General features: G+C 57.4%; 1 protein-coding gene across 1 annotated transcript in view; it reads right to left on the bottom strand.

Annotated features, from left to right (window-relative positions):
* Positions 1–10,742, bottom strand: part of ZAN (zonadhesin) — a 28,255-nt gene that overhangs the window by 7,509 nt on the left and 10,004 nt on the right. Inside the window, exons 16-31 of the mRNA XM_040636549.1 lie at positions 10,529–10,672; positions 10,047–10,154; positions 9,790–9,959; positions 8,935–9,137; positions 7,699–7,840; positions 7,128–7,375; positions 6,695–6,875; positions 6,309–6,420; positions 5,888–5,982; positions 5,152–5,328; positions 4,129–4,337; positions 3,743–3,887; positions 3,220–3,467; positions 2,955–3,119; positions 2,628–2,752; positions 1,997–2,292 (exon numbers count right to left, since the gene is read on the bottom strand). Of these exons, the coding sequence (XP_040492483.1) occupies positions 1,997–2,292; positions 2,628–2,752; positions 2,955–3,119; positions 3,220–3,467; positions 3,743–3,887; positions 4,129–4,337; positions 5,152–5,328; positions 5,888–5,982; positions 6,309–6,420; positions 6,695–6,875; positions 7,128–7,375; positions 7,699–7,840; positions 8,935–9,137; positions 9,790–9,959; positions 10,047–10,154; positions 10,529–10,672 (2,768 nt within the window). The remainder of the gene's footprint in view (positions 1–1,996; positions 2,293–2,627; positions 2,753–2,954; positions 3,120–3,219; positions 3,468–3,742; positions 3,888–4,128; positions 4,338–5,151; positions 5,329–5,887; positions 5,983–6,308; positions 6,421–6,694; positions 6,876–7,127; positions 7,376–7,698; positions 7,841–8,934; positions 9,138–9,789; positions 9,960–10,046; positions 10,155–10,528; positions 10,673–10,742) is intronic.

The following is a 10,742-nucleotide window of genomic DNA, read 5'->3' as shown; positions in this document are numbered from 1 at the left end:
TATATATATGTATGTATGTATTTTAAATTTGCATGACAAAAAAAGTCAAAGATGAAAAAATAAGAACCGGAAAAATGTGTGTAGCTCGTAGCACTAATGGGGGCTACTCTCAGGGGGCCTGGGGGTCCCAGTAGGTTAAGCGTCTGACTTGATCTCAGCTCAGGTCCCTTTTTTTTTTTTTAAGATTTATTTATTTCAGACAGAGAGAGGAAGAGAGAGCATGAGCCCAGTGGGGGAGGGGCAGAGAGAGAAGCAGACTCCCCGCTGAGCAGGGAGCCCTGAGCAGGGAGCCTGACATGGGGCTCAATCCCAGGACCCTGGGATCATGACCTGAGCCGAAGGCAGATGCTCAACTGACTGAGCCACCCAGGCGCCCCTTAGCTCAGGTCTTGAACTCAGGATCATGAGTTCAAGTCCCATGGTGGTGAGGTCAAATTAATAATTTAATTAATTATTAAAACTAAATAAATTAATTAAATTATAAGTAAACAAATAAAGGGCTACTCTCTGCCATAGATAAAAGACCTCCTTAAGATAGTTTGATAATTCCAACCAGTCGGTGGAAAAAATGGTGAAGGAGAACAAAGACAGAGCTCACAGCAAAGGAGATCAGACAACTCCCAAACATACGAAAGAATGCATTAACCTCACTCATAATAGGAAAAATGCAAATTAAGACTCTTTGTATTTTTCACATATCCGACTGGCAAAGCTCTGTGCGGGCAAGGCTGCGGGGAATCAGGCACGCTCTCTGTGCTGCTGGTGGGAATGTAAATTCCTCACCCCCTGTGGAAAGCCAACTGGCAACATCTCTCAGAAGAATGAATGCACCCAGTCCTCATCCAGCATTCCACGCCTAGGAATTTATCCTACAGACAGACGCGTGCATACAAAATCGTAACTGGGTAAGGTTTCCCGCTGTAGCACTGTTTGTAATAACAACGGGAAACAACAAGAAAGCCCACCAACAGGAGACTAGTTAAATAAATTATGACAAATGAGGGGCACCTGGCTGGCTCAGTTGGGGGAGTGTGTGACTCTTGATCTCAGGGTTCTCAGTTCGAGCCCCACGTTGGATGTAGAGATAATTTAAAAATAAAATCTTTAAGGGGCGCCTGGGTGGCTCAGTTGGTGAAGCGTCTGCCTTCGGCTCAGGTCATGAATCCAGCACATAATCTCCGCAACACAGCGGGGGACCCTGCTTCTCCCTCCCCCACTTCCCTTCGCCCCCTTCTCGTGTGCACTCTGTCTCTCTCAAATAAATAAATGAAATCTTAAAAAAAAATAAGTTCCTGAACGATGTGAACATATCACATACTGAAAACACATTAACCACTGTCTTAAAGTTTCAAAGGTTCTGGAATTACATAATGTGATAGTTGCGGAACCTTGTAAAGACCCTACAGAACAGTGAATGGTATAATTTTAAAGTGGTGAATATCATGGTATGTGAACTATAATTTGAAAAAAACAATTTAAGAGCTACGGAAGGATGCCCAGGAGTCTGCCAGGAAGCGAGAAGAAAGAACTTTCCAGGTGCAGGGAGCAGTGTGGATAGAGGCAGGGAGGGGTGTGGAAAAGCAAGGCCTGTGAGGTGGGGGGGGTGTTGGGGAACGGGATGGTTTGGTGCAGGGGTTGGGCAGGCACACAGGGAAAGGGGCAAGAGAGGACAGGCCAGGAGAGCCGGCAGGGTCTCGGATGTCTCCGAAAGGAGCTTGGACTTAACCTTGCAGGCAGGAGCCATGCAGGGGAGTAACACAATCACATTTCCTTTGGAAAACGGGCGCTGGCGAAGAAGGAGATGAGAAGCAGCCCGTGCTGTCCCGGGGCGCTGGCGCGATCAGATTGTGAACGAGCCAGGAGCCACGAGCCACGTCAGAACAATGAGGTCAGGCATAGGTCAGCAACAATGGGAAAGGAGGACAGGGAGCTTTAAAGGGTACAGAGACAGAAACGAGGTGTGGGAGGGTCTGCGGTGACCGTAGGGGACACTCACGGCAGAAGCTGCTGTTTCTCCAGATTGGGGGCTTGAGCCCCTTGGCCCGGCAGGCGGCCCCGAAGCTTTCCAAAGATTCACAGAGGGCGTGGTTCAGGCCTCCAAACTGACACAGGTTGTTGGTACAGCTGAGCAGGAAGGGCCTGAGGACCACGTGGCTGGCACACTTAGCCCAGGCCGGAGCCTGCAAGGCCGTCTGGCACTGTGCCTGGGCTCTGGCTAGGTCAGCCGTCCTGCAGTTTGCATTCGGCTTCTCCGGCGTTTCCGCTGGGATCTTCTGTGCATCTGGTTGGCATCTACAGAGGAAGAAAGGGTCAGCCGAGGGACAGCCACTGCCCCACCTGTGAAAACGACTTGGCACTCCCAAGTGATTCCGAAGACCCCCCTTGTCTTCACCAGGAAGCTGGTCTGAGCTCTGGCCACGTTCCCTGCAGCCTCAGTCCCCTCCCATGTGTTGAGGCCAAAAATGGAAGACTTTCATGTTTCCCCAGATAGGTTCCCGGGACGCAGAAGCCCTCCTCTGTCAAGGTGCACACACACAGGAGCGCTCCGGTCCTCCTATCCCCTGCCATATAGTCTGGGCTCCCAACTCGTGTTGCTATGAACATGCAGAGGCTTTGGGGACAATTACTTGGGGTCAGACTTCCTATCTTGCCAACTGGCCACCAATTCAGTGTCATTCTGGGCCAGGTCATCACCGGGCATCATGAGCTCATCCTCTTCCTCATCATTGAAGTTCCCGCACAAGCCGCAGACCTGGGGGGCGAAGGGGTTCTCAGCAGGCCGGAGAGGCAGTAGGGCCTTTCTCACCGGTGCCCGGTGCCCGCATTTCCACTCCTAAGAAAAAGGCGCCCTCCCAGCCCTCCTCCGTCCTGGGGAATGACCCCTTGGGTCTGGAGAGGGTTCAGCGCCCTCTGGAGGCGGACTCCCCTGGGGAAGAGCTAGGGGTTTCCCCCACCTTTTGGTAATAGGCTGTAGGGAGCTGGACCTCGAAGAAGCCATTGCCGTCAAACTTGACCTGCAGCCCGATGTTCACGGTGAGTACGGTGTAGATGCCACTGGCCGTGATCCTGACCCCCTGGATCTGGGTGGTCGAGGGAAGGGTGACCTCTGTGCCGTTGATCTACAGAGACGGGCAGGGCAGGTGAGTGGGAAGAAGGACCAGAGCCCCTCCCCAGAGGGGGGCTGGCGTCCTCCCTCCCCACCCATGCCGCCCAGCTCACCAGCACGCGGTGGCCCTCTGCCAAAGTGACCCGGGTGTTAGAGATGTCGATATTGAGCCGGAGGAGGTAGAAAGCAGCGGGGTGGCTTCTCCGCTTCCCATGCTTGCCACTGATCTTGAAGAAAGGCAGGTCCATGGTGGAGTGGCACACTTTCAGCAGGACATAAGTGCAGGTGTCCCGAATGGTATGGCGAGTGCCATCGAACGTCACATACGGGGAGCGGTCCGAGGTACGGCACACCCCCATGCCTGGCAGAGAGGGAAGGGTGGCTGAGGAGTGGTCCGGCCTCCATAAGGATGAGGCTTGGAGGCGGAGTGGGCATTGTTGTCCCATCAAACTCGTGGCTGGGAGAACCACAAGGGAACCCAAAAAGACCTTCCTGATGGCGCAGGGGTCACCCCCCCCCCCGCCGCGGCGCCAAGCTCTTCAGGAAGGCAGGGAGGGGAGCCTTGTGCTACAGATGGCGGGAGAGGGGGAGGAGGAGTCGGGGAGAGCAGGCTCCGTGACTTCAGGGGCTTCCCACCTGAAGTTCGGCAGCGCAGCAGGCCGTCCAGGGGCCAGCACAGCTGGCCGGGCTTGCAGGTGCTCTGGTAGCAGGAGATGTTGCTGCGTGCGGAACAGGTACAGAGCCTGGAGCACGTGCTGTCTGTGTACCAGCTCTCCCCGACCTGTGGGACGTGGGCATCAGCAGAGCCAACAGAAGTTTGGAAGCTGGAGTCGGACTGAACCCCTCCACCAGCGCCCCCGCCCCCAGGCTCGCTGCCCTTGACTGCTTGCCTCCATCCCTAGCCTTCCTCAACCTTTTGGCTTCTGGACTCGCTGCTCAGCCCCCTAGACGGCCCCCCACCCCTTCAGAGGCTCTGAGCCCTCCCGCCCCCGGACACAGGGCGTTGAGGTCTAGCCCCTCACCGGGTGGTAGGAACCATCCTGGTTGATGCAGCCGCACTGGCTGAAGGGCACACAGGAGGTTCCGCTCAGGATGTGGCCTTTCTGGCACTCACAGCCCTCGGTACAGGGCAGCCCTGCTGGGCAGTCTTTTGGGGTGTTCAGGCTGAGACAGGTGGCCGGGCAGGGGTTGGCACAGGGGCTGTAGCTGCTCCTGGGAGGGCACTTCGGAGCTAAGAAGAAACCAGTGTGAGCAAGGGCAGTGATTTCCAGCTCCCTGACCTTGGGGCTTCGAGAGTTCCCGAGAACGTTCATCAGATGAACGGATACACAAAGCGAGGTCTGTGCATACAGTGGAATCATTTGCAGCCTTAAAAAAGATATTCTGGCCCACGCTCCAACGCGGATGAAGCTTGAGGACATGCCAGGTGCAACAAGCCCCTCACCAAAAGTGACATACTGTATGATTTCACTTCTGTGAGGTCCCTGGAGTTGTCAAATTCATAGACACACAGCAGAACAGTGGTTGTGGGGCCGGGGAGGGGAGAACGGGGTGGGCGGTGGGGGTTCGTGTTTAATGGCCGCAGAGTTTCAGTTTGGGAAGATGCAAAAGTTCTGGAAACGGATAGTGCTCACGGGCGTACAGCACTGTGGATGTCCTTTAAGCCTCGGAATTGGATACTTAAAAATCATTTAAATGGGAAGTTTTATGTTATGTATATTTTACCACATTAAAAAAAAGAAAAAGAGTTCCTGGAAAAGAGAGTAAGGAAGAAAGGGAACAGGGCTGGCCCGGGTCAGACGGGAAGGAGGCAGTAACCAAATGAGGGTGAACCGTCTTGGCGAGGAGGGAGCCTGATGGAGAAGGCTCCCAGGACAGGCAGAGAAGTTGAAAAGGGCTTGGAGAGACTGCAAAGAGAAGCGAGGGAGGAGGGTTCCTTCTGCGGCTGAGGGCCAGGCTGTGAAGGGAGAGTGAAGCCGACTTGCAGGAGAGGAAGAGAGAGAGAGGGATCTGGCGGCTTGGGGAGCGGGTGGTCGGTCACTCACGGCAAAAGCTGCTGTTGCGCCAGGTGGGGGCCCTGCCGGCGTGTGCGCACAGGGATGCATAGGCCTGCAGGGAGCGGCACAGGGTCAGGGCGTCACCCTTGGTCCCACACTGGCCATACACACAGCTGGTGAAGCTGGACTGGGGGGGCACCACCCCGTGGCACTGGGAGAAGGGTCCTGGGGGATGAAACAAAGTACGAAGATTGGATTGGAAAGGAAAAGAATCATGTCATTGCTTTGGGGTGAATTCAACATCCATTTCAAGCAAAACCCAGTAATTACTGGGGTGCTTGGGGGGCTCAGTCGGTTAAGCGCCCGACTCTTGGTTTCGGCTCAGGTCATGATCTCAGGGTTGTGAGATCGAGCCCCGAGTCTGGCTCTGCGCTCAGCGCGGAGTCTCCTTGAGATGCTCTCCCCTCCCTCTTCCACCCCTCTGCTCCTCCCCCTGCTCGTACTCTCTCTCTCAAAATAAAGAAATAAAAATTTAAAAAAACCCATAATTATTGAGAACCTACTGTTTGAAATGCAAAAAAAAAAAAAAAAAAAACAAAAAACCAAAACGGTGACTGATGCATCAGAGCCCCCGAGATGAGCACCGCCTCTGTCTTCCCTCTGCTTGCCTTCCTCCTGACTTTTCCTCTATTTCGTGTCTAAATATCCTTCCTCCCTCCCTGACCAGTCCCCCTCCTCTACCTCTCACTAGGGGAGGAAAAAGAGGCTAGCAAGGGATGCTTACCCCGAGGGTTCACTAGGATATCACAATTCTTTTTCCAGTTGTTTGCCTCTCTGTTCTCCAGGCATCTGGAGGGCTTGCCACCCTCAGCAAAACACCTAAACGAGGAGAGGGGAAGGGAAAGGAATTTAGGATTGGAGGAAACTTCCCAAACACTGAAGCAAAAGTGGAGAGGGAAAATGGGAGGGGGATAAGGACAGGAGAAGAGAACAAAGTGTTCCCTCAAGTAGGAAAGTCAGAAGATGCAGCAGGAAGGAACAAGGTTAGCTCTCAGGACGGACTTCCCAAGAGGGCTCTTCAAAGAGACAGGTCAGTAAGCCCAGGACCAAGTGGGGGCAAGGGAGGTCCATTCCAGGCTCAGAGAGATCAGGGATGCACAGAGGACCTCCCCCCTCAGGTCCGGCTCCCCGCATTCCCAGCTCACCCCGGTTCAGAGTACTCCGGTAACTTCCAGGCGACCCCCAGGTGGACAGAGCTGGCCACAGGCCTTTGGTTGGGGAGCAGACTGTCATCCTGGCTATCGTTGTTGTAGTTGCCTGGAGGAGGGGCCTGTTAGAGGCCACTGAGGCACCCCACCAGCAGACCCACCCCGGGACCACCCCCTGCCTCCCAGAAGAGTCAGCTCACTCTTCGCTCAACAGACCAAGGTTCACCTCTTCTTTCTCTTCACCTTGGCTTCCCTTCACGCCTGCCCTCCTGCACAGCGCCCTCAAACAATGAACGGGCAGGCAGTGCTTAGGACACCTAATTCAATGTGTGGGTGAGCAGGACCAGGACAGACTCTTGCCCATAGATGCCCAGGGAACTCACCACACAACCCGCAGAGCCGGCCGGCGTAGGAAGACGGCACCGTCACTTCGACCAGGTGGTTCCCATCATAGCGAACTTGAAGCCCAAAGTCCGTGTAGAGGAGGGTGAAGAAACCACTGGGCCTTATGCTCACCCGGCCTTGCGCAGGCAACAGAGGCAGGGCCACCCGGCGACCATTCAGCTACAGAGGCAGAGAGGACACGGTAGGGAAAGGCGCTTGGGACAAGGACAACGGGGGCCAGGACCAGAGAGCAGACAGGGATGGCGATGCGTCTCCAGAATTGGGGCTGGTCCGGGGCTGGGTCTGCTGTGAGCTACCCCCCAGGGGCTCCAGAAGCCGGACAGGTGGGCCTGCCCCCGTGAGGACGGGCAGCGAAGAACCCCTGAGCGGGCTGGGGGCGTGGGGCCCGGGGAGGTGGGCGGAGGCACGCACCATGACCTTGTGGCCTTTGATCAGTGAGATTCTCAGGTTGAAGACCTGCACGTGGACGGCTCTGACGTACGAGGCCTCCAGGTTCCCGCCGCGAAACTCATTGGTGGTGCTCACGACAAAGTAGTTCTCTAGGGACCTAGACTGGCAAGGTCGGGTCAGGATGTAGGTGCAGGTGCCCATGAAGAGGTGCAGGGCTCCGTCGAACGTCAGGTAGTGGGGGTCCCCTGAGACACTGCAGGTCGCGGCCCCTGAGGTGGAGGAGATGGCATCAGAGACCCCCGAACCCTGAGCTGCCATCCCGGCCAGTCCACACTGGAGTGGGACCCATGGCTCCTCCGTGTGGGAGGCTTGGCCTGCAAAGGTCAAGCACAGGGACTGCCCCAACCTCACTGGGTCCGTGAAGAGGCTGGTCTGGCTTGGCCCAATGCCTTCCAGCAGCCCCCCCCCCCCGGGGCAGGCCCCAGCTCTCTGGGGTGCCTGCTTTAGGGCAGAGCCACGCCCTTGCTTGAGGCCACATGGGCAGCACACCCCCCCCCCTTGCCCCCGGCTCGCCTCCCACCTGGCTGCTCACCTTGGGCATGGCAGCCATAGATGCCATCCTGCTGACGACAGACCTCCTGGGCCTGGCACCTCCACGGCGTGCAGCGAACTTTACTGTTGCCCTCACAGGTGCAGAGCTGCGTGCAGCCTGGCTTGAACCACTGCTCCCCTACCTGGGGCACGGAAGGAAGGAAGGAAGGGAAAGAGATCATTCCCAGGTCTGACTGCCGGCCGACGGCTGCTTGGATCCGGGGCTTGCTTGCCGGAGAGCCATTCCCACCATCCTGAAACGCTGGCTTAGCTGCAAAAGTCTGGCATTCGCCCGCTTATTCAGTCTTTCACTTGTTTGTCCCGTTGCTCTTTCAACAGATAGCTATCTGTCTGCACTAGAGAGATGTTAGGGATTCAGGGATGAACTGGATGGACGATGTCTCTGCCCCAACAGCTCATGACCTAGTGGGGTGGGGGGCAGTAAACAAGTAAACTAATTGATCAGGTGCTCCCACACGATATGCACCCGAAGAAGACAATCAGGGGACCCAACGCAAGTTTCCTGCCCTTGACACAGACAATAAGCACTTGCTATAGAAGTTTAGAGGGAAACCTTCTGACTTTGCTTATCAGGGAGGCTTCAAGGAGGCGGCGGCATTTGACAAAGCCTCAGAGCAGGTGAAGGACTCCGACAGGCATGGTGGCTGCAGGCAGAGCAGAGACAAAGGGGCTGCAGAGAAGGTGAAATTGGCGGGAGAGCAAGGCCCGGACAGAGCGTTCAGCGGGCCAGCCCCGAGCGGGGCTGAGAGTTGTGATGGACACCAGTGCTGTTGCCAGGCACAGGGTGAGGGACAGGCAAAGAAGGAAGAGCGAAGCACTGCAGACGAGGGTCTGGCTCCAAATGCTGCCTCTGAGGGAGTGTGCAGACAGGGGCCCAGGTCGGGGCCAAAGGCCTTCGGCAGAGAAAGGAGCCCGTGGCAGCGGATGACACGCTGTTTGGAAAGATACTTGTGTTTGCACAGATGACACAGAAATGCTTGGGCCCTCAGAGGACGAGAAACTCCGGGAAAATGTCTCAGGGGCATGGAGGGGAGAGAGCCCGGGGGCTCAGCTCTGCCGGCAGTGTGGGGAAGGGCGGCTAGGGCTCCATCCCAGAGCTGGAGAAAGAAACGGGGAAGCAGATCTGGGCCCCAATGTCCCTCCCCGCAGCCCTCCCCACTACGGCTTCCCGGCCTTCTGCCCCGCACACGGGCTCAACCCGGTGCCAGAGGCTCACCTTGAGGTAGCCCACCGTGGGGTCAAGGCACCCGCACTGGGACTGGGGGACGCACTGCAGGCCGCTGAGCACGAAGCCTGGGTTGCACTCGCAGCCCTCCACGCACCGGTTCTGGCAGGACATGCCGGAGAAGCCGGGACGGCAGGTGGCAGGGCACAGCTTGGCGCAGAGAGTGTACCCGCTGTTGGGTGGGCAGGTCAGAGCTGGGCGAGGGAGAGGCAAACGTGAGAAGAGCAGAGGGCAGGACAGGGAAAAGGGAACGAAGTCTGTTCGGAGGCCAGCATTCAGAGGGCCCCCTGCTAGAGGCTTCTGCCCAGTCCAGAGAAGCAGAGAGTGACCGGGAGAAGCGGGACCAAAGAGCTCAGCTTCTGCCCTGGGCCCGGAGAGGGGCCTGCAGGGAGCTACCAAGAGGCAGGTCCAAGGGCGCAGACAGATCCAAGTGTCTCGGCTGCTGTATAGACATGCCCAGAGTGAGCAGTCAGGGTGATGGAAAGCAGGCGAGAACACCCATGGGGCCTCGATCCAGGGCATAGCCTTGCCCCAAAGCAGGCTCCCCAGAGGCCGTGCGGGAGCTCACGCCGGGAATCTGTGTGTTCTGTGTGCAGTGGACAACCTGGCATGTGTCTACACAGATGGGCATTGCTCCACTTAGCCTCGAGCGGCTGGGAGGGCTCAGGGTGTGCAAGGGACTGTGACTTTTCTCGCTGGTTGTTTCTGACTGCAGCTTTCCCTGTGCATGCGTGGAAGCAAAGGGGTTTCACCAGGGGCCCCCCAGCCCATGCTAACACTTGGATGCCGGCCCTCTGCTCGCATCTGCCTGTGAAGGAAGGGGCCCCGCCGCTCGGCACAACTCACGGCAGAACTCGGGTCCCCTCCAGGGCTTGACCGTGTAGCCGGCATCCTGGCAGATCTCGGTCAAGGCTGCCATGTGGGTGCACAGCACTGACTGCAGCCGCGGGAATTTACACATGTCAAACACGCAGTTCTTGAAGAACACAGAGGCCTTGAGGTGAGGCAGACATGCCCTGAGGAGAGAGGCCAGGTCAGAGGGAACGACCCCAGGTGCCAAGAGACCCCCTCTCACAGCCCTACCATCCATCCCCCCTTCATACTCGAAGGCTCCGCGGGTGTCCATGAGCCGGCCGCAGAACTGTAGTGCCGACAGACTGCTCAGAAAGCCCCGGTTGCAAGACGGAGGATTTGCCGGGTTCTTCTGGCACCTAGAACGGACCCACCCCACATGCCCTCGAGGCTCGCCTCCCTCCCGGGCCCCAACCCCAGCAGTGTCGCGGCTCACGGCAGCCCCTAGTGGACAGCATCTGAATCCCGAGCCCGAAAGGAGGCGGGAAAACCCGGGGCTGAGCCAGCAGGGGAGGCTGCTCATCGTCCCCTGAGCGCGGCAGAGATGGGGGGGGGGGTGGAGCGTGGTGGCGAGAAGCTCGTGAACTTGGCCAGAATGGGAGGAGGGAGAACAACAGGTGTGGGGAACATGCAGGAGAGGAGAAAGGAGAAAAGGGCTGATGCCAGGCGGGGTGCGTGCTTCTTGGAAGGGCAAAGAGCAGGGGGGCAGAGGCAGGGGTGGGGATGTCCTCACTCCTTGTCCTCGTCCTCTGCTGTCTGCCAGCTGTTGCCCAGATCCTCCACGTCCTGCGCCGGGCTGCCATCCGGCTTCCGGTTGTCATTGCTACCGTCCCCGTCATAATTGCCACAGAAGCCACAGAGTTTCCTCGAGTAGGTGCTGGGGCCATGGGGAGAGGAGGCAGCATTAATGGCGAGAAGGGGCTCCAGTCGCCGAGGGACCAGGGCAG

Source organism: Ursus maritimus, unplaced genomic scaffold, assembly GCF_017311325.1.
Source record: "Ursus maritimus isolate PB19 unplaced genomic scaffold, ASM1731132v1 scaffold_2, whole genome shotgun sequence".
NCBI classification, from domain to species: domain Eukaryota; kingdom Metazoa; phylum Chordata; class Mammalia; order Carnivora; family Ursidae; genus Ursus; species Ursus maritimus.
Note: the sequence above shows the minus strand (reverse complement) of the source record. Positions and strands in the feature narration are given on the sequence as shown.